This window comes from Notolepis coatsorum, assembly GCF_963971535.1.
Source record: "Notolepis coatsorum genome assembly, chromosome: 7".
Lineage (NCBI taxonomy): Eukaryota > Metazoa > Chordata > Actinopteri > Aulopiformes > Paralepididae > Notolepis > Notolepis coatsorum.
Genome location: NC_140171.1, coordinates 5,935,453 through 5,959,249, shown reverse-complemented (window position 1 = coordinate 5,959,249; position 23,797 = coordinate 5,935,453). Strand labels below are relative to the sequence as shown.

Here is a 23,797-nt window from a genome sequence, read left to right as displayed (position 1 = left end):
GTGTGTGTGTGTGTGTGTGTGTGTGTGTGTGTGTGTGTGTGTGTGTGTGTGTTAACTGTGTACATTGTATTACACCAGAGCACAGAACACAGCAGGATATGTGGGTTGAATGTTAGCGTGAGTCACAGGGAGTGCTGCTCTTATCAGGAGTGTGTGTGTGAGTGTGTATGTGTGTGTGTGTGTGTGTGTGTGTGTGTGTGTGTGTGTGTGTGTGTGTGTGTGTCAGCCAGGCCCATAAAGGCGAGGTCAAAGGTTTATAATGGACAAGCCCAGCCCTGCTGGCAGGTGACAGGAGACCTGGGGATGATGATGTCATCCACCCCCCCACCCCCCCCCCCCCCCCTCTAGTGCTCCGGCTCCTGTATATCACGACTCATCAAAAATGACTAAGGACTAGAGAGCGACCGATACTGGACTTTGAGGCCGATGCCGACATTTGGAAGTAAAAGGAATTCAGATATTTTTTTTCATCAAACCTAGTTATCAAAGAGTTGTGACAACGATTATGTACCGGAGGTATGTTAGCGCTATAGGGATGGGTACCGAATTCGGTACTTTTAAAAGGTACTTACCGAAACACGTCGGTACTACCCAGTATCGATTCACGTGAGATACAAAAAAAATATATATCTTCTTTTATTTTTTTTTAATTTAACCTTTTTTCTTTTCATGTCAACGTTCACACGCACAATATACGCTTACGTAGGATTTGACTTGATTCAACAACAAAGCAGTCGGGGCAATGGCAAGCCGAAAACGGTAGAAAGTGTAGTTATTTGAAGTTTGGATTTTTTTTTCACGACTGAGGTAGGTCAATTACACTTTTAGAGACTAAAGTACCGAAAAAGGTACCGTTGGGTACCGGTATCGATTCACAGGTACCGGTACCGTATCGGTTCAAATGTGAAAGGTACCCATCCCTAGTTAGCGCGTGATTTTGTTTAAAACTTAATAGCCTAAGAGTGAACGTGACATCGATCAAACAAGCTGGCTCAGCTGCTGTCGTCGCTAACAGCTAGATATTTGCGAGTCACAGCAGGCAAACGTCATAGGTATCGTGGACGGCGGTAGAGTGAAAACTCCATAATACTTTTGCATGGATCTACGATGGCAGACCTTTATATTCTGTGCACCTCATGGCCCTAAAGAGAACATTATTATTGTTCCCCTCTGGAGTCGTTTGCGGGGACTGAGCAGAAGGTCGTACGGGGTCAGGTTTGGCCCGTGGGTAGTTTTTATTTATTTATTTTACCTTTATTTGACCAGGAAGATGGATTGAGAACAGCTTCTCGTTTACACTGATGGCCTGGCAAGAGGCGCCAGCTGAAGTAGAAGCAAAACAAAATAAAAACAGTACTCTCTGCTGAAGGGCTGGTCCATCCACACCCTTTCACTACCACACTACAGACGGGTGTGGTAGTGAAAGGGTTAACCTTCTGTAGTGTGGTAGTGAAAGGGTTAACCTTCTGTAGCATGGTAGTGAATGGGTTAACCTTCTGTAGTGTGGTAGTGAAAGGGTTAACCTTATGTAGTGTGGTAGTGAAAGGGTTAACCTTATGTAGTGTGGCAGTGAAAGGTTTAACCTTCTGTATTGTCACAGTGAAAGGGTTAACCTTCTGTAGTGTCGCAGTGAAAGGGTTAACCCTTCTGTAGTGTGGTAGTGAAAGGGTTAACCTTCTGTAGTGTCGCAGTGAAAGGGTTAACCCTTCTGTAGTGTGGTAGTGAAAGGGTTAACCTTCTGTAGTGAGGTAGTGAAATGGTTAATCTTCTGTAGTGTGGTAGTGAAAGGGTTAACCTTCTGTAGTGTGGTAGTGAATAGGTTAACCGTCTGTAGTGTGGTAGTGAAAGGTTAACCGTCTGTAGTGTCAGGTAGTGAAAGGGTTAACCTTCTGTAGTGTGGTAGTGAAAGGGATAACCTTCTGTATTGTCGCAGTGAAAGGGTTAACACCGGTGCTGTGGGACGTAACCCTGGCGACGGCCAAAACAAAAACAACAACAAACAAAACAAAAACACAGAAACAAAAGTCGAACACAGGGATCGTTTACCGCCGAGTGGCTTCAGCCTCCTTCTCTTTCACAGATAAGGAACAGGCAGCGATAAGACGTCACCAAGTCAACTTAGTCATGCAGGTACACGTACACACACACGTACACACACACACGTACACACACACACATGTACACACACACACACACACGTACACACACACACACACGTACACACATGTACACACACACGTACACTGTGTACACACACACACACACGTACACACACACATGTACATAGACACACACATGTACACACACACACATGTACATACACACACACACACATGTACACACACATGTACACACACACGTACACACACACACAATACAAAGCAAAGCAGCCATTAAGCTACAACCATAAAGAGTGATTGACTAGGAAAGGCTTGAAGCTCAAGCGCCTCATGTGTTCTCAGTGTGGGTGGCCCTCTGGTGACTATCGACTAGCCTCTGGCTGGAGCCGCCACGCGGGGGCCAGGGCCTGGCTGGCGTTAGTGCCGTGCTCCACTGCTCTCTAGGGCTGTCCCCGAAGCCTGTTTTTGGGATTCGAACTTCGTCAGGGTTTTTCGAACGGACATACGAACCTTCGTTTTTAATAAGAAATTAATTTTTTTAATTTAAAGTAAAAAATATATATATATATATATATATATATATATATATATATATATATATATATATATATATACTCAAACTAAATCCTCAATTTGAATAAAGTGATTAATTAATCTGATTAAATTAGTATTTTATTTTTATTAAATCAACTTTCTTTAACACTTTCAGAGCCCAAGCTTAATTCCTTTTTACCCCCTTGAATGCCCAGCACCACTTCAATGTTAACGTTAATATCGCCTAATCTATGTTTTAAATTATGGCTATGTGTCTAATCTGCCCGTCGCTTATCAAAGACTCATTTTCCAGTCAACATTGTCAAAGCAGATTGTTTTTTTATCGGTTCATTTCCACTTTCTAGCATTTGAAAAGCACTCGTTTTCACGGAAAAAAGAAGACATTCCATGATAATCGCCCTTTACTGGAATATTCTAGAACGTTGTAATTTTTCTGCCTATTTATTAATCGTTTTCAAATAAACGCTAGATTATCGATAGTATGTGTGTACGCATGCACGCTCGTGCCGCGAGCTGAAAATCGATTCTCCTAGTTCCTGACCGCTCGCACAGTCAAACAGCCTGGGGGACACATATGGGAAACGCTTATATCTCAGTGAAAACGGGTCTGATTATCCTAAGTCTGGTAACATAGATTCCTTACCTGAGATCAGATGGTATCCAAATGGATTATTCCAATTCCTGATCGCCATTCAAAAAAATCAATCCCTTTATTGATCCACCGCGTATACTGTAAAAACACATAATCCCCGCTGCTCTGAGGCTCCAGAGTGAAGCTGATCGACGGCGGTTGCATGAGTGAGAAGTAAAATGTGGAGTCCGGGTTTTTTTTTTCTCATTCATTTTCATTGAGTCCAATCCAAAAGGGTGAATTACCATCTGGGAGACGATAGGGGGCGCTTTTTTCACATCTGAGTGCCTGGGGTGGCTGAATTTCCAACGGTAGACTCGGTTGATGAAATATGAATTCAGATCGCTAATAAAAAAATAAAAACGAGAAAAAAACGAATATTATCGTGATGGGCATTCAACCCGCGGGGGTAAACCCGAGAAAACTCGGGTTGGGCAATCAAAGTGTTAATGAATATAACTCATCAGTTTTAATACTATAATATTAGTAGAGATGTTCCGATACCATTTTTCCCTCCCGATCCGATTCCGATACCTAAGCTTTGGGTATCGGCCGATACCGATACTGATCCGATACCAGTGCATACATTAAAAAAAATAAAAATAAACATTTTTATTATATAAATTATTTAAAAGATTTTTTTACAGCTACTGTTTTATATATACTGTTTTTTTAGTAATAAATAGAAAGTAATGGTATTTATTCAACAACAGGTGATTGTATAGATTAGTATTAGTATCATTAATTGACAACTATGCTCAATGAGTTCACCCACGGAAAGGTTGTTGGGACATTGGTTCCGCACAGACGTTATACGCTGTTGCACTTGCTATCCAGGTGCTCCGGTTAAGTTAGCTAGTAGCAGAGGCTCTGTTGTGATTTTTAATGCACAATAAATATTCAACATTCTGTTGGGCGGCTAGGTGGTGTAGTGGGCAAGGCACTCGCCACCAGTGTGGAGACGCTAGGATTCGTGTGTTCGAATCCAGCTCTCCACATTGTTTTTCAGTTTGGCTGGTCGTCCGCAGTAATACACATTGGCCGTATTACGGGGAGGGAAAACTGAAGGGTGGGGATCGAACGTTGTGAACAAGCGACTCCTACAAGTCGGTTGGTGCGCCTGCGCAGTAGAATCAGGAAGTGTCGGGGGCAGCGTGAGCCTCCCACGCGTTACTCCTCGCCACTGAGAGATCGAGCTGCGCAGGTGAAAAGATGCGACTGCTGTTACCTCAAGTACCGGAGGGGACTTGTGCTATGTATGACTTAGTCCACATTGCAGCCGGCTTGTGGGAGGCAAGAAACAGCGTTCGTGACAGGGGAGGGTTGAATTGGATGATACGAAATTGGGATGGGAGAAAATATGGAAAAATGGGAGAAAAAGTGGATAAAAAAAAAATATTCAACATTCTCTTTTGAGACTCCGCCTCAGACTCTTATCCTTTGGCACTAAAAGCTAAACATTGTCACCGGTATGGCTGTCTGCATTATGTCATTAATTGCGTGCATAGTGTGGGAGAGGTCGATCAGTGATGACACTTAGGTTAGCCAGTTAACTGGATGGAAATAATGTAACTTACTGGTGAAAAAGTGATTTACCTTGGAATACTCCTGTGCCAACTTGCTGTACTTTGCTTGCAGGTCTGCCAGCCATTATTGCTGGATTATGAATAGCTCCAACTTTAGCCAACGTAACGTTAAGCTAAAACTAGCTCTTCAGCTAATGCTAATAACACCAGCAAGCGAACACATCAGAGCTCGCCGTCACTCGCTCTGTCGGGACGATGGCATTTTAAGAAAGTATCTGCTGAATGACAAACAGCATTGACACTTTAATTCACAGTCGATTAAAAACACGTTTGTTTTATAATGCTCACTCTCAGCAGCAGGAGGATAACGCATGTGTTGTTGATAAATTACGTCATATGGGATCAGAGCATAGATTTTACGTGTACCCCGCCGATACCGATACCAGCATTTTAGGCTGTATCGGAGGCATTTCCGATACTGGTATCGGTATCGGAACAACTCTAAATATTAGTGTAGCCTAATCTTTAATCTGCAACTGTGAAGAAAACCCCCATTGGTTTAAACAGAATGAATAGACAAAAAAAATAAAGATATAAAAAAATTGAAAAGAAATGTATTATTAAAAATAAAAAATATGAATGTTGATTTAGAATTCGAGTGCCAACGTAACGAACGAACGAACGTTCGAACGTTTGGGCTCAGCCCTACTGTCCTCATGGAGCCGCCATGTGGGGGGCCGCCATGCGGGGGCCATGCGGGGGCCAGGGCCTGTATTCAATCACAACAACGGAAGAGCCGCTCCGTTTGCTTCCAGTTCTTCCAGAGATCCGGACGCGGCGCTCCGTACCGTCTCTCTCTCAAGACCCGCTCTGCTGAAGGACTGGTCCATCGTTTACACAGTGATGGAGGGGGGGCTGCCAGAGACGCCTTTTAAGTAACCCTTTCACTGCCACACTACAGGAGGTTAACCCTTTCACTGCCACACTACAGGAGGTTAACCCTTTCACCACTACCACACTACCAAAGGGTTAACCCTTTCACTATCACACTACCAGAGCTAAACCCAGTACACACACACACACACACACACACACACACACACACACACACACACACACACACACAGGACAGTGGGACGCTGCCTGGGAGCGACAGCAGACCAACTACTAGGGTAGGGGTGGGTACCGAACCGAACCGGATTAAGGGTACCGACCGAATCACGTCGGTACTACCGCGTACCGATTCACGTGAGATCCACCGGTGCCACATTTCGGTACTGTCCGTCCGATGACGTCGTCAACGTTTCGTTTAGAATCTAAACCTATGAAGTGTGCCGCACGTTCACGTCAAGGTTCACGCGCTCAATACACGCTGACCTAGGATTTGACTTGATTCAACAACAAAGCAGTCCGGGGCGATGGCAAGCCGAAAACGGTCGCAAGTGTTGTTGTTACGCTTTACAAAGCTAGATGCAGACAACGCTCGCTGCAATAAACCCCATGGGACATTATTTCAACCTGTTACCTGTTAAAATCTTAAAATAGACACTTCAAGGATTAAGAAAAAACAGGTGGCGGAAAAAAATTATCCAGACCATGCAGGTGGACCTATGTTTCGATCGAGACTAAATCCCCGGCGGTCAATGAGTTAACAAATTGTTCTAAATAAATAATAACGTTTTTTAATTTTTTCAACTGAGGTAGGTAGATTACATTTTTAGAGACTAAGGGCGCGTTCACACCTACTCTGTTTGGTCCACTTTAAGTGGACCATGGTCCCTTTAGATCGATAGTCCGTTTGGTTTGTACAGGTATGAACGCAAACCGAACTATAATGAGGACCAAACCACCGAACCATGGTCCTCTTGAAAAGTTGGGACTCGGTTCGTTTCAATCGAACTATAGTACCTAATCCAGGAAGCAAAGTAGCCTACTCCTCTCTAGACTGGCGCCGCACGCGGACAGTCTCTCTCTTCCTCCCTCTCTCTCTCTCCTCTCTAGACGCAGTCTCTCTCTTCCTCTCTCTCTCTCTACTCTAGACTCGCGCGCGCGCGGACCCCCCAAACTTTCTCCTGCGTGAGGAGGACATTCGCGGACATTCTCTCAGATAAAGAAAAAAAAAAGCTTACGCAGGAAGGAAAGGTCTCTCTCTCTCTCTCTCTCTCTCTCTTCCTCTCCTCTCCTCTCCTCTCCTCTCCTCTCCTCTCCTCTCCTCTCCTCTCCTCTCTAGTCGACTAGCGCCGGCCCGTGCTCATAATAGTATCTCTCTCATTACGCTGCCGGCAACTGATTACGTTTGTGAGTGCTATAGACTAGTCCAATAGATGCGACAGCATGTCCTTTGTTTACAAATTAGATCCGCACCAAACAGGGTAGTGTGAACGCAGACCAAAATTAAACAATGTATCATTTTCACATTTGGTGCGGATCTAATTTGTAAACAAATTAGAAAGTCCGGACTATCCCTGGACTTTCAGATGTGAACACCGTGGATAGTCCGGACTTTCTGGTGGACCAAATGTGAAAATGATACATTGTTTGCTTTTGGTCTGCGTTCACACTACCCTGTTTGGTGCGGATCTAATTTGTAAACAAAGGACATGCTGTCGCCAAGTCGTTCATCTATTGGACTAGCACTCACAAACATAACAGTTGCCGACAGTGTCTCTTGTGATAAAGCAGAGAGATACTGTCCTTACAAGCGTGGCGCAAGTCGACTAGAGAGTATATATATAGAGAGAGAGAGAGAGAGAGAGAGAGAGAGAGAGAGAGAGAGAGAGAGAGAGAGAGGACGAGAGAGACTGTCCGCGCGCGGCGCCAGTCTAGAGAGACAGAGAGAGGGAGAGAGAGAGGCAGAGATAGAGAGAGAGAGAGAGAGGAGAGAGACTGTCCGCGCGCGGCGCCAGTCTAGAGAGACAGAGAGAGGAAGAGAGAGAGAGAGGCAGAGAGAGAGAGAGAGAGAGAGAGAGAGAGAGAGAGAGAGAGAGAGAGAGAGAGAGACTGTCCGCGCGCCTGTCATTAATTTGAGTTGGGTCGCGCGCAAGCTGTCACTTGGCGCTGTCAAGTTGGGTCGCGCGACCGCCGCCACTAGGCACCTGTCACTCATTTGCTCTAGATTAGATACTATATAAAGTTCGTTTTGCGTTCACACCAACAGCAAACGAACCATGGTCCACTTTGAAACGAACCAAGTCCCAACTTTTCAAGAGGACCATGGTTCGGTTGTTTGGTCCTCATTATAGTTCGGTTTGCGTTCATACCTGTACAAACCAAACGGACTATCGATCTAAAGGGACCATGGTCCACTTAAAGGGACCATGGTCCACTTAAAGTGGACCAAACAGGGTAGGTGTGAACGCGCCCTAAAGTACAGAAAAAAGGTACCGTTGGGTACCGGTATCGATTCACAGGTACCGGTTCAAATGTGAAAGGGACCCATCCCTACCAAGTACCAACTACCAAACACCTCGCCCGCTTCCCTTCCCTCGTCACAAAAGGAGTGTGTGTTCTTCACAGAGTCAACAACAACAACAACAACAGGAGAGCCCGCGGTGACCTTGCACGGTGCGTTTCATCATCTCATCCAGACAGACTCCCTCCCTCGTCGACACAGATATCTGAAACGTGAGCAGCGGTCTCTCTGGCGTCGATCTGCGGGTGAAATGTGGGAGCGGGACTGTGGCGCTATTGAGCGGGAGGTAAAGGAAATCCATGCTCCATTAGCCATGTCACGTTGCCAGGCCACCGCTGCCACCTCTGGCCATGCGGTTGGCGGTAGCGTTGTCAGGGGGGAGGGGGTCCTGATGAAGCTACATTCTTACACGAGGGTCATTCTAACACGAGGGCCATTCTTACACGAGGGTCATTCTAACACTAGAGTCATTCTTACACTAGAGTCATTCTAACACTAGGGTCATTCTTACATGAGGGTCATTCTTACACTAGGGTCATTCTTACACTAGAGTCATTCTAACACTAGAGTCATTCTAACACTAGGGTCATTCTTACATGAGGGTCATTCTTACACTAGGGTCATTCTTACACTAGAGTCATTCTAACACTAGAGTCATTCTTACACTAGAGTCATTCTTACATGAGGGTCATTCTAACACCAGAGTCATTCTAACACTAGAGTCATTCTAACACTAGAGTCATTCTTACACGAGGGTCATTCTAACACTAGAGTCATTCTAACACTAGAGTCATTCTAACACTAGGGTCATTCTTACATGAGGGTCATTCTTACATGAGGGTCATTCTTACACTAGAGTCATTCTTACACTAGGGTCATTCTTACATGAGGGTCATTCTTACACTAGTCATTCTTACACTAAAGGCATTCTTACACTAGGCCTAACCAAATTAATTGTTTGGTTCCTGTTGGTTGTCAGTTAAGGCCATGGGTAGGTAGGGAATTTATTTAAATTTTTTACGGCGACTATGGATAGGGCATTTTTTTATTTAAAGGGGAACTATCTTATAAATGGCCTTTTTGAGTGTTTAGCATTGTTTCCTAGCTATGTGAACTTATATTAATATGATCTATGTCTCTAATTCTCATATTGGCGCATTCTTCCAATTCTCCTCTCACAATATTCACCCTCACTGAACTGAGTCATCTGAAAATGTGATGATTTGTGATGTCAGAAAGACACCGTTGCATGATAATGGCGAGGTACAAGATGAGCTGCACACAGTGGCTGGAGCCCAGCCTCAAAACGGCTCGAGATCTTGAGGTAGAAAAATGCTGTTTTTGAGGACTTGATTAGAAATACAAAACAATGAATAAAAAAATAAAGAATATTACAGAGGTGTTCCATAGACTCACAGGAATTGTGTAAAAGTGCCCAAATAGTGAAAGAAATAGTAAAATAGTTCCCCTTTAATCAAATGTTTCACGACAACATGGATGCATGTTCTCTGCCAGCAGGTTTAATATCCATACTACTAAAGGTTAAAAGACAAGACAAAGACACTGTACTACAAAAGTACAATGTACAAAGGTAGTAGTATTAAAAATGCCACCCCTAAATACTACTCACTTTTTTACTAAGATTTAATTAAACTTTATTGTATATACAAAAAAAATCATTCTTACACTAGAGTCATTCTTACACTAGAATCATTCTTACACTACATACGAATTAATACACTGCAGTGGTTTGTTACACAGGGCCGTCTGTCAGTTTGTGATCTCAACAACAGCATACAAATGTATAAAGCGACCAAATGTGTGTTTAGCTATGTGGATGGGTGGGTGGGGTACTAGGGTAGGGGGCACTGGGAAATGGTGTCTGTGTGTGTGGTGTATGATTTTGTTTAGTCTATTTTTGTAAGTAAAGAGGGAGAGAAAAGTAACAGGAAAACACCTTTATTGTCCATAAATGTAGACGTTTATATTGTTCTGAATGACTCACTTGGCTTCACACTGTCAGTGGTTCACATGAGAAATCACGCCAACCATGACTTTCTTGAGCCTATGAAGCTAGGAGCTAGGGCTGCCCCCCCCCCCCCCCCCCCCGCCCTCTCTTAGTGGATTTTGTCCCAGTCATCCAAGACTTAATTAGTCTCACTCTAAGCTCTTTTTCCTTCCTCAAAAACGATAAGCACATCTCTGGTAACCTCTGGATTTGAAGAGGTCCTTATGCACGATGACTGCATGTGGGACACAAATGTTACAGATGTATCGATTAGTTGACAAAGTCCTGCGACTAGCCCATGTGCTACACACAGCAGCATCACACCTGGACAAGAGGCAAGGGAACTATGTGAGAATGCTATTTATTGACTACAGCTCAGCATTCAATACCATAGTCCCCGCCAAGCTCGTAGTCAAGCTCAGAGACCTGGGCTTGAACTACGACCTCTGCCAGTGGGTCTTGGACTTCCTGACAGGAAGACCCCAGGTGGTGAGAGCAGGCAACTGCACCTCCTCATCCATCACTCTCAACACAGGTGCCCCCCAGGGCTGTGTTCTGAGCCCCCTCCTCTACTCGCTCTACACACATGACTGTGTGGCACAGCGAAACAGCAACACAATCAAGTTTGCTGACGATACAGTTATGGTGGGCCTGATCTCTGTGAACGACGAGAGGGCCTACCTGGGAGAGGTAGAGAACCTGGCGCTGTGGTGCCGGGAGAACAGCCTCTCCCTGAACGTCAGCAAAACTAAAGAGATGATTGTGGACTTTAGGAGGTCGGGGGTCAAGGACTACAGCCCCCTCAGCATCGACGGGGCACCGGTCGAGAGAGTGAACCGTTTTAAGTACCTCGGAGTCCACATATCTGAGGACTTGACATGGACCACACACATTGACAGTGTAGTGAAGGCACGACAACGCCTCTACTTCCTTAGGCGCCTAAGGAAGTTCAAAGTGAGTCAGAAGATCCTTAAGAACTTGTACTCATGCACAATAGAGAGCATCCTGACTGGTAACATAACCTCCTGGTTTGGGAATAGCACCGCACACGACGGCAGCAGACTACAGAGAGTGGCCCGTTCAGCCGAACGCACAATTGGAGGTGGGCTTCACACTCTCCATGACATTTACAACAAGAATAGAATAGAATAGAAAACTTTATTGCCATTTCAACACATGGTTGATTGGGATTTGTCGTGGTGCCAGCACATACAATATAAAACACAAGAATAGATGCAATACAATCCCCACAATAAAAGTTTTACACAAACAATTTAAAGAAAATGCTACAGTACCTAAAATAAATAGCTCAGTGTTCCAGTTTAAAGTGCATATTGCCTTAAAGTGCCTGTCGGCTGGTGCTAGCCCTTGTGGTACAAAGTGCCTGTGCATTTGGACTTGAGTTCAGGTGACGGACAGCCTCGGGATATGTACTGTTTTTAAAACGAGATGTCCTGCACCTGAGACTTTGGAGTCTTCTGCCAGAGGGAAGGGGGTTAAAAAGGTAGAAAGCAGGGTGAGAGGGGTCACTGATCACCTTCTCCCCTTTCTGCCTGATTTGTGTGGCATAAATGGAGGCCACAGAAGGGAGATCACAGCCAATGATTTTTGACGCTGTGCGTACAGTTCTTTCTAAATGTCCCCTATCATGGACGACGGTGGTGTTTCCGTACCACACAGTCATTGAGAAGGTAAGGACACTCTCCACAGTGGCTCTGTAAAAGCTGAGCATCGCCTCCCTGGACACACCAAACTTTTTAAGCTGGCGCAGGGAGTGGAGCCTCTGGTGGGCTTTGCTAATTATGTGGCTGATGTTAGCTTCCCATGTTAAATGATCACATATGGTGATGCCGAGGAATTTAAAACTGTCTACTCTCTCCACCTGTTGGCCGTTTATGTACAGAGAAGGGTGGACTGCCTCCCCGCGCCGAAAGTCAACTATAATTTCCTGTCTTAGAAGTTAGAGATGTTTAAAAGCAGGTCGTTCTCCTTGCACCATACAGCAAAGCTATCAACTTCAGCTCTATAGGCCGATTCATCCCCGTTCTTAATTAATCCCACTACTGTTGTGTCATCCGCGTATTTAAAAAATCAGACAGAATCAGAGTGGGAGGCACAGTCGTTAGTGTATAGACAGTAGAGCAGAGGAGAGAGGAGGGCCCAAGCGTTGCAGGGCCAAGGCTAAGAGAATAACCAAAAGACTCTAGTCACCCAAACAACTGCCTCTTTGAACTGCTGCGGTCAGGCAAGCGCTACCGGAGTCTCATGGCCAGTACAGAGAGACTCGGAAGGAGCTTCTATCCCCAGGCCGTCAGGATGCTCAACGACTCCATGTAACAACCCATCATCTACACTCATTGCACACACATCCACATGCACACACTCACTTTTAAACAAACACTCACCTTATTAACACTCACTTTAGACACTTCACAATCTATTTATTCAAGAGATTTGCACTACATTCATACCTCATTTGCATTTGCACCTTACCTTAACGTTTTGTACCTCATTGTCTGCATTTGTACCTTTACTGTTTACTCATTTTACTCACTGTACTTAGATTGTACTTAGGCTGTACTTTAGATTGTATATTGTATTGTATATTCCTCTTTTACTTACTTCACTTCTTTTTACTGTATGAAGCACACTCTCAGGGGCTCATACAGAACCAAGCATTTCACCGTAAAGTACATGTATTTTATTGTGAAAATTAATAAACAAACTTGAAAACTTTAAATTATTACCAGACCACCTCTGCCATAGAATTCTCTCAAGCATCCACAAAGGGGACGACTGATATATATAATCAATGGTGGACAGTGTGGGGCTGGGACACCAGGGGACATTGGTGTTGACCTTTCTTCAATGTCACGCCCCCCCCCCCCCCTCTCGGTGGCACTATTGACAGCTCCCAGCGTGCTGGTTCTGGAGCATCGCTGCCCTGATCAATAGGAAACAGGCAGCAGGGGGGAGGGGATATTGCATTCCACGGCTGATGGATGAAAACCCTGCGACTACAAATAAAACAAAACACTTTGTCACTTTGATTTTAAATAAGGCCTTGTCCAGACTAAAATGATTTCGTTTCGTTTTAAGGTTTCAGTAAAAACGAAAATGTCTCAAGATAATAAGTGCATGCCACAAATTTACAAAATAAATGTCTTTCCTGTTTCTTTTATTTTGAAACCCCCCGACCGGAAGTGTTATAGTGTCTGTTGCTAGTAGCTTAACTTGTGTCGACCGGTTCTGTGCTTTTCGAGCTAACGTAACGTCATTAGTTTCCAAAGGAGAGGAGAGAAAGACCGCGGCTCACATGCAGCTCAAACTACCTGTTGGAATAAATTAATTGATTGATGTTTAACTTGTCCCTGTGTGTGTCCACTGTCCAGTCACTTCGACTAGCAAACGTTGTCTGTATTTAACGTTACTTCAGGATACCACTGTCTATTGTATTTAGTTGGTTAGCTATTTAGCTAATGTGGATAGCATTTTGAATAGCATCAATGCTAGCTGGCTGGCTACAGCTTTATTGACTAAATTATGGAGGCTTTTTAATCGTCAAGGTAAGAGAGGATTTGTCATGATCAACTGAAGGCGTATGCTATGGAACAATATGTGCTTGGGTTTTCAGAAAAAGGCCAGCTATTAGGGGTGTAACGGGACACAAACACCACGGTACGGTACGTACCTCGGTTTCGAAGTCGAGGTTCGGTACGGGTTTTCGGTACAATGTTTCACTCAGGGGTGATGTAGTGTGCAGTAACTAATTGTACTTGTAGGGCTGTCAACGAATATTCTATATTGAAATTAATAATCGACTTGTACATTTTCTTTTAAAATAATAATAATTATAAAAGACCCCCCGGTGGGCGGTCGTTAGTGGTTAACATACCGTTGTATTCGTTCTGTACACTACACAACCGTTCGGTACGGTACACACTGACACGGTACGGTTCGGATACGTGTACCTTTACACCCCTACCAGCTATGTGACGCTAATCTCTAGTTAGTATCGTGTATTGCATCACAGTAGCCTCCCGATCAAGCTCAATAGCTTCATGTTTCTTTTTTTTGTCTGGGTTTGCATGCGGATTAAGGGAGATGCGTGTGAGCATGTGTACATGTGAGTGTGCGTACAGCAGAACCCCGCTCCGCTTCAGACAGATAGCGAGAGCACAGCATATGTAAAGCTGTAAAAGCCCGATCAAGCTCAATAGCTGTACATGCCATTGTTGTGATGTTTTCACACGCGGGGTAAGGGAGAGGTGGGCTATCACTTCATCGGTTCAGGAGAAGACGCGTATCGCTTGTAAAGATGGTGACGCAATGGGGTGCGTCTTCAGAATTGCGCACTCTGGGAGCTGGTATCAGAAAGTATCGACTTCAGGTTGCCAGAACGCAGTTGCCGGTGCAAACGATCAAATACTTTGCCTAAAACGACCAAAATCGTTTTAGTCTGGACATGGCCTAAGTAAATAAAAAGGGGGTCCTTGTTTTCCAGATTGACACCCATGTGCTGCTGTCCACAGCTTCACGGTTGGACTTGTGGTGATGACCAGTGGGCGTGGGGGGATGGGTCCATGAATCATCAGAGGGTCGAGAAGCAGGAAAGCTGCCGCTTGTGTGAACGATGAGAGACGGTAGTCGAGCGGGTCAGACGACTGGAAGTGATGCCAAGTGTTTTTGGGGAGAGCATGAGCTCAGGCCCCGTTTAGACGGAAACGCTAGCAGGTGAATCCGCAAAAATATTTTTACGGATGTGCCTTTCGTTTATACGGAAACTGCGTTTTTACGGGGTGAAACCGCAAAAAAGTGAGACTACCTTCCAGGGTGGAATTCCTAGAAACGCAAAACCTTTGCGCTCTCGTCTAAACTATCAAACCGTATAAATCTGTTAAAAAGATGACGAAAGGGTTGTCACGGCTCTGGTCGCGCGTACTGCTTACGTCACAGGTAGCAGGTAAGCGCCAGTAGCCGAGACGTAAACAAAGCAAGTATGTCTGACTATATCAACGGAGATCACTTGAAGGCTACATTGGCAGTACTTTTAAAGACACAAGAATCAGTCCAGTTTTAAGATACGCTATTGGAGCTGGAATTACCGCGGCTGCTGGCACCAGACTTGCCCTCCAATGGATCCTCGTTAAAGGATTTAAAGTGTACTCATTCCAATTACAGGGCCAGCAGGTGCCTCGACTGGCCCGCGCCGTTCTGTGTTCTGAACGCAGCGTTATAGCAGTACTTTTAACCCTTTCACTGCCACACGACAGAAGGTTAACCCTTTACTATCACACAACCGGCTGTCGTGTGGCAGTGAAAGGGTTAAATACACAAGAATCTGTCCCGCGGCGTGAGTGGACCCACTGTCTGTGAGTGACTCTGCTTTGGTCCAATCACATTCCCCATCCACAGTCTGCGAATCAGAGGCAGAGTAGGGCGGGTCTTCACAGCACGTCATGTGACATATGCGCCAATCGTGTGACAGCGGTGCTCCGTCGTTACAGCCTCGTCTGCACAGAGAATTCCACCCCAAAACGCTCGTCTAAACGCAAAATTAAAAGTGAAACCGCAAGACGACTTTTGCGGTTTCTGTTCACAAAACGCTTGTCTAAACGTAGCCTCAGTCTGAAAGTAAATGTACCTTATCTAGGGGTGCACGATATAGATTTTTTGACCCCGATACCGATACCGGTAACTTTATGCTCCTCAAGCCCGATACCGATAACCGATATTTATTGTATTATAATTTTTTTTTTAATGTATATTCCTGTAGTTTTGACCTAACCAGATTTATCATGACATGAGCGTTACTAGTACTACTATGAACAAAACAAAGCCAAGACAACAGTTTTAACTGATAAAGTGACCATATTTATTTTTCCAAATAAATATAATTTGAATCAGAAAATTCACAATCCGTCAATAACTTATAATACATCCAACCTAACAAGTCACCTGGTGTGTTAAAAGCCTACGACGACGTGCGAGCAGCTAAAGCTGCTGTGAATCCAAAGCCAGCTACAAAGGAACCCGCGGCGCTTGTACCTATTGACGAGGCGTTTGCTAAATTAAAGAAGTTTGACAGAAATGACCCAAGGGCTCAAGCCGCTAGCTTTTAAGCAGTGCTTGGTGGTGCAAATTAACCTGGCTACTACGGAGCAATAAGTGACTGCGTATTCAACCGAGGGTTGTATCACAGTCATGAAAGGGGCTAGATTTGCAGCAGCTTTAGCTGCGCGTCGTCGTAGGCTTTTAACACAATAACACACCATCGTAGCGGTGGTGATGTTGCAGGTGACTTGTTAGGTTGGATGTATTATAAGTTGTTGCCCTTTTCCCTCCTCGTGGAACTTCTGCATTGCATTTGTTACAAATAGCAAGCAAACTTCTTTCCTCTGAAACTATTCCGACACTACCGACGCCATCTTTGTTTACATCCGCGCTGCTTCAGAAACTTACGTGGCTACGTCACAGCCAAGAAAGGGAGCGCTGGATTTGTGTAAAACGCCCTCTTCCTAAACCACACGCTATCAGTCGTACCACAGTACTGGCAAAACGGGAGGAGCCTACAGTAAAAACAAACGCCCTTCATCCCAATTCACCCACACCGCATATTTTTTTTACCAAAAAATATATTATATTATCAGAGCTATTAACTCTTTCAATGCCATGCCTGGTTTTCCGTTTTACCGCTTGAATGCCACCATCCGCGCCAATGTTAACGTTAATATCGCCTAATCTATGTTTTAAATCTATGTGTCTAATCTGCCCATCGCATTATCAAATACTATTTTCCAGTCAGTGCTGTGAAGGCAGATTCTTTTTTTATCGCGTCGTTTCCGTTTCAGAGCAGTTAGAAAAGCCCCCGTTTTGATATAAAAAACAGCTCATTCTGGAGCATTCTATGAAAATCGTCTTTTAGTGGAATATTCCACAACGTTGATATTCGTCGGCCTTTTTATGAATCGTTTTCAAATAAACGCTAGATGATCAATATTATACGTGCACGCACGCACATTACGGCCGCGCACTGATAATCGCCCCGTTGATTTCCTCTCGGACTTTTACAATGAAACCGAAAGAAGACATTTCACAAAACAGCTTATAACTTCATCAAACTTACTCCGATTATCCTACCACTGATAACACAGAGTCCTTACCTGACATCAGATGGTATCCAACTGGTATATTCCAATTCCTGATCACCATTCGAAAAAATCGATAAGTGTATGGATCCAACGCGACACAGTAGATCTCTATGATCCGCGGGGATCTGAGGCTCCAGAATGAACTGTGGTAACCCCGGCTGGATCAGTGAACTGGAAAATGTGGAGTACCGGATTTTTTTCCCCATTCATTTTCATTGAGTCCATTCCAAAATCACTTATGTCATCTGGGAGACGACAGGGGGCGCTTTTTTCCACAGTGATCGTCGGCGCCCCTCGGCTATACTCGGGTAGGCTCGGGTGATGCAATAATTTTTCAGATCGCAAAAAATAAAAATAAAAAAAAATCCGAGAAATCTCGTGAGTGGCTAGCAACCACCTATAAAAAAACACAAGAAATCTCGTGAGTGGCACTGAAAGAGTTAATAACGTTATCGGGTTTATCGGGATGACGTCATAATTGCTGATACCGGCCCTTATCGTGCATCCCTAACCTTATCGGGGCCAAAGTAGCTTGAAACTTAGTAAATGTACCTTGTCGGGCCAAAGTAGCCTTAAACTTAGTAAATGTACCTTATCGGGGCCAAAGTAGCCTGAAACTTCGTAAATGTACCTTGTCGGGCCAAAGTAGCTTGAAACTTAGTAAATGTACCTTGTCGGGCCAAAGTAGCTTGAAACTTAGTAAATGTACCTCGTCGGGCCAAAGTAGCCTGAAACTTCGTAAATGTACCTTGTCGGGCCGACAGCAGTGTAAGAAACACTGTGATGCTAAAATGACATGGGATGTCCAGGCAGAGACGATCTGAAAGATCGGTGTTGGCTATATTAAGCCTGATCGAATTCCGATCCTTTGTTATAAAAGAAAGAAAACCCTTAAGGGAAAGCTGTGTGATGCAGGTTTTTTTACCAACTTTAATGTACCTTAAAGTGTGATACTGTACAGCTGTATTATCTTGGAAAATGCCGATATCAGACCACGACTCGGTATCAGCGGATACTCAGATCGTGAGCAAAGAAACGTCCCTAAATAACTATATCATGGAGTATCAAGGGGTTGCAAGCTAGCCTAGTTTAGCACAATTTAATGGAAGCGGATACGGACCAGCTAGCCTAGCTTAAAACGCAGAGAGAGGTGTTTTTGGCCCAACAGCTAGGCTAGCCGGTCCCTATCCGCTTCCATTCGTTTTGTGCCAAGTTAGGCTAGCTTGCAGCCAGCTTTCTACCGAACGCACACAGAGAGAGAATTGGTATCTTTAATCTTATCTTCTCGTCTGACTCCGGAGAAGACGGCAAGCGCATTTCCCATAATGTTGGCGTGTTAGTATTAATGTAGCGATGTTTATCGTCTATGTTTATATGACAATGTATTTGCTCTCCGGGCTGCAGGGGGAGAGAAAGGCCTCTGTCAGACGAACCAGAGTCTTCATGTTAATGAGTGAGATTAGGTTGCTTTTCTCTACTCCACAGCTACACCTGGGAGCGTGTAAACATGAGAGCGTCGAAATGAAATACATTATAATCCGTGTTGACTGTTGCGGTCGGGGGGGGGGGGGGGGTTCGTTTCCATGTGGATAAATGCAGATATTTTTTTTAGTGTAGTAACTTAAAGCTCTGGAATACACAAAGCCCTCTTGTTGTGTAACTGGTATATGGCTCCGGGGGACTCAAACTTGTGATATAATTTCCAGGGACTCCAGGGAAAAACCCGTTTGTGCAGACACGGCCCCCCCCCACCTCCTGTCGTATTCTGACTAGGGATGCACCGATCCGATATTGATATCGGATATCGGCCCAGATATGACTACAATAGCTGGATCTGGTGTCAAAATTTTTTTAAAAAGATTATAATAAATAACAATTCAGTAAATTTATATCTATGTGTTCATTTGTTACATTTTGTAACACTAAGTTAGGAAAGTAATGTTTTAAGTCAAGCCTGATGTTGCCGTGCACAAAAGAATTATCCCAGTCTATTCCACACAGTGAGGCATACAGTTTATTAATTGAACCAAAGCCCAGGTATCGGTATCGGGACTGAAAGAGTCGGATCGGTGCATCCCTAGACGCCCCCCCCCCCCCCCCCCCCCCTTCCCCCGTCGTACTCTGACTCCCAGAGAGCAGGAGTTCACTGGCATTATAGTCCCGCTCCTTCTCTGCACCCTTTTCAGCATGGGTAAACATTTCACAAGTTCAAACTATTATCTCCCCCTTTTTTTTTTACACGATCGACTCTTGAGTCATGTGTTTACCTGTACCTGGGTGTGTGTGTGTGTGTGTGTGTGTGTGAGCGGGATGATAAATCACGGTGAGAAAAGATAGCCGTAAACTCCTTCCTGCGGCCCCAGAGCCCAGCCCGTGCCAGAGCTCTATACAACACGCCCCGGGATAAAGAACTGGGAAGGCATGCGTACACAATGGGGCATGAGTAACTACGGGTTTGCTATTGATAACTTGAGAAAAGGTGTGTGTGTGTGTGTGTGTGTGATGATGACATTAACCCTTTCATTTACATTTAGTCATTTAGCTGACGCTTTTATCCAAAGTTCTGTACGACAAGAAGTCATCAGGAAGGGCACAACTCTAATCAGCTGAGTAACAATGTTCATCAAAGTGTTGAGTGCTACAGTGTAGGTTAGTTTATTAGGACAAGTGCATGACAGTAAGGTTAGTTAGGGTTAGATATATATATATATATTTTTTTTTCAGATAAGAAAACTGCAGAAAGGGTTAACCCTTTCACTACCACACCACAGACGGTTACCGTCTGTAGTGAAAGGGTTAACCTTCTGTAGTGTGGTAGTGAAAGGGTTAACCCTTTGGTAGTAAAAGGGTTAAGAATCGCAGGCACGAGAAAAAGAGGGTGAGAAAATGGCCTGACAAATTATAGGGCAAACTTCATTTCACTCACTCTTGGTTTTCACATTATTCTTGCAGTCCATGTGTTGTCCGACAGAATATATTTAGTAATAACAACAATTAAGACAGTTGAGGCGCGCGTGATTTATGTCATTGGACAGATAACGTTCTAACAAACACAACACATGTATGGGTTAGAGTCCCCCGTGATCTCAAATCTGTCTATTCTATATTTTTTTTAGTATTGCCTATATTTAAACTGAATCAAACCACACTTTTTTTTTTACTCTGTCTATTCTATTTTATTATTTGTATTACTCAATGAACCCGTAAACAGATAGGCCTATTGGTATGCTAGATCCTAATGCGAAACACTGTGATTTACCTTACCTTGCTACCTCTCTATCTTTTTTATGCTCGCTTATGCCTGTATTTTTTACTGCTGTGAAGCACTTTGAAGTGAACTGCAATTTCTGTATGAAAAGTGCTATACAAATAAAGTTGTATTATTATTATATATTCTAACAAACACAACACATATTCTAACAAACACAACACATATATTCTAACAAACACAACACATTGATTGAAAATTGTATTAACAGATTGCAGAATGGGTACAATGCAGTACAGCTCAATACACACAATTGTTTTTTCTTTTGATCCACTTTTTCTCCCATTTTCTATTTTTCTCCCATCCCAATTTCGTATCATCCAATTCAACCCTCCCCTGTCTCGAACGCTGTTTCGTGCCTCCCACAAGCCGGCTGCAATGTGGACGTGTAAGCCATACATAGCACGAGTCCCCTCCGATACTCGAGGTAACAGCAGTCGCATCTTTTCACCTGCGCGGCGTGATCTTTCAGCGTCAGGGGTCTGCGCTTTGGAGGGGCGCCGCCCCCATCGCTTCCTGATTCTACTGTGCAGGCGCACCAACCAACCTGTAGGAGTCGCTGTCCACAAGGCCCGATCCCCACCCATCAGTTTCCCACCCCCTAATACTGCCAATGTGTATTAGTACGGACGACCAGCTAAACTGAAAGCAATGTGGAGCGATGGGCTCGAACAGGCGAACCCAGCGTCTCCAGTATTCGTGGTGAGCGCCTTGCCCACTGCACCACGTAGACGCCCCCCAATACACACAATTGTTAAGGGGATGCAGACCAGAGAAAGACTTTCGTCTTGTTTACATCAGGGTCCCCCATTTTCAATTCAACATACGTTTGCCTGCTGTGGGACAAGTTTCAAGTTTTGTTTTATCCGTCACATATATAATGTACATTACAGTGAAATACTTGGTTCTGTATGAGCACCTGAGACTGTGCTTCATACAGTAAAAAGCTAAAAGAATAAAGACCAAACATGATACAAAAAATATACAACACAAACTACTGCAACCATCTATTTCTTCGTCTGTTGCAGCAGCCCGAACCCGTCCTCTCAGCACGGCATAATAAAAGAGGGTCTCTAAACTTGAACTTGTGAACCACGCAGGCCGCTGATGATGACGTTACACTACTTTTCAAAAACCATAATATGATCAAGATTCTCTCTACATAGAGTACCGCGTCCCAAAAGACAGCCCCCCCCCCCCGGCCTTTTGCCCGTTGGTATTTTTATGAATGGAAGGACAGGACAGTATGCAAATGAGAGCCGATTCACGAAGAGAAAAAAAATGGCGGATATTGCGTCAGCAGCCCCTCCACAAAGAAAGTCTTTCTAGTCTGAAGAAGCGACCACCACAAACAACCCCCCTCCTCCCCCCTCTGACCGCGCGCACAGTATTCGCATGGCCACACGTTATTATTATTATTATTATCTAGAACGGAGGGTATAGCTAGCCTGTGTATTTTTAACTATTCTCGGCAAATCCCTTTACAAAGTGTTTCCGACCCTGCCCTCCCCCCCGACGTCCCTCACGCTGCCAGGAGGAGGGAGGGCTCGAGCCTCGAGGGGGCGGGGCCCTGCATGCAGTCACCCCGCGCGCTCCACTTGACACTCTGTTATAACCTAGTAACCCCTTCACTGCCGCACTACCACCAAAACGGTTAACTCTTTCACTGCGACGACAATTCACAGAAGAAGGTGACCGGCGGTTGTGTGATAGATAGTAAAGGGTTAACCTGGCTTCTGCCGTGTGGCAGTGAAAGGGTTATAACGATTCACTCTCGTTAACATTGTTAGAGAGAGAGAGAAACAGAGAGAGAGAGAGTTACAGAGAGAGGGAGACTGACAACACCACCAACCGCCCGCACGCGCTTCACGTTCACCCACACACACTGTAACCTACAACACCCCCGCCCGCCCGCGCCACCGTAACCTTAACAACAAAGCATTCTCGGGAGGGGAGGGGCCCGAGGGGGGGCTTGACACACTGCCCATCATCATAACGACGTCAATCAAAAAAGATGAACCGGTATCTCTAGAAGAAACGCGTCACCACCAACTCACATCAACAAAAAGACCGTTTATGTCTGTCGTCGTGGGGTCTATACTTACTCGTCTGGGTGTGTTTCTTCGGTCATTTTTTCGCTTCACCTATAAACAGATCCCGTCGTGGGTACATAGTAGCGCGGTGTCTTCATTTTCTCTCTCTTCTTGTCCGTTAGCAAAAATAAAAACCAGTCTCCTTTCTCCGTTTTCTCTGTTTGTTTTCGTTCTCCCTCTCTCGTCTCCCCTCCTCCTCAGACGTCTCTCTCTCGGTCTCTCTACTGCGCTTCTTCCACTAAATTATTCGAGCGCATCCATGGAGAGAGAGAGACAGTTGTGTTTTTTATCCCTTTTTTTTGGAAACACGCGTCTTCTTCTTATTTTCCTCGTCCCGGCGCGTGCTGCTGAAAAACGCGGCGGTTGGGATTCGAACCGTGCGTTGATGTCGGTGAGGATGGCCCCGCACGAGCCCCATCTCTCTGGCTACTCCATGTTGGATTCTGTCGGCAGAAGCCAACACACACACACTCTCTCACACACACACTCACGCACACACAGCGCCGACAGCCCGACACTGGAAGTGGACGGTGACTGGGAGAGTGTGTGTGTGAGGGGGGGGGGCCTGGCGGAAGTGATGACGTCAAACCAGAAGGACTGCCCAAACTCAACCATCTCTCTCTCTCTCTCACATCCTCTCTCTCTCTCACATCCTCTCTCTCTCTCTCTCTCTCTCTCTCTCTCTCTCTCTCTCTCTCTCTCTCTCTCTCTCACATCCTCTCTCTCTCACACATCCTCTCTCTCTCTCACCAGGGATTGTAATCCTGTCCTGTCAACCATGTGGAGGATTAGATTAGATTCAAATGTATTATCATTATACAGCACATGCACGTACAGTACAACACATTTATTATGTCTATTCATCCATTTTCACTCTGGTTGGATGCCAAAATTATTTTCGTTGTACTGTACTTGTTCTGTATACAAATGACAATAGATTTGAATCTAATCTAATAGGTCTGGCATCCAACCAGAGTGTAAATGTAACCGTAAAGTGCAATAGTAATATGCAATGTACAATTTAGTGTGTATA

At 44.7% G+C, this 23,797-nt stretch overlaps 1 protein-coding gene across 1 annotated transcript in view; it reads right to left on the bottom strand.

Annotated features, from left to right (window-relative positions):
• The window catches only part of spred2a (sprouty related EVH1 domain containing 2a), a 52,839-nt gene extending 29,567 nt beyond the window's left edge, over nucleotides 1-23,272 (bottom strand). The window contains exon 1 of the mRNA XM_084319356.1: nucleotides 22,777-23,272. Within this exon, the coding sequence (XP_084175482.1) occupies nucleotides 22,777-22,802 (26 nt within the window). The 5' untranslated portion in view covers nucleotides 22,803-23,272. The remainder of the gene's footprint in view (nucleotides 1-22,776) is intronic.
• Between the last annotated feature and the right edge of the window lie 525 nt (nucleotides 23,273-23,797).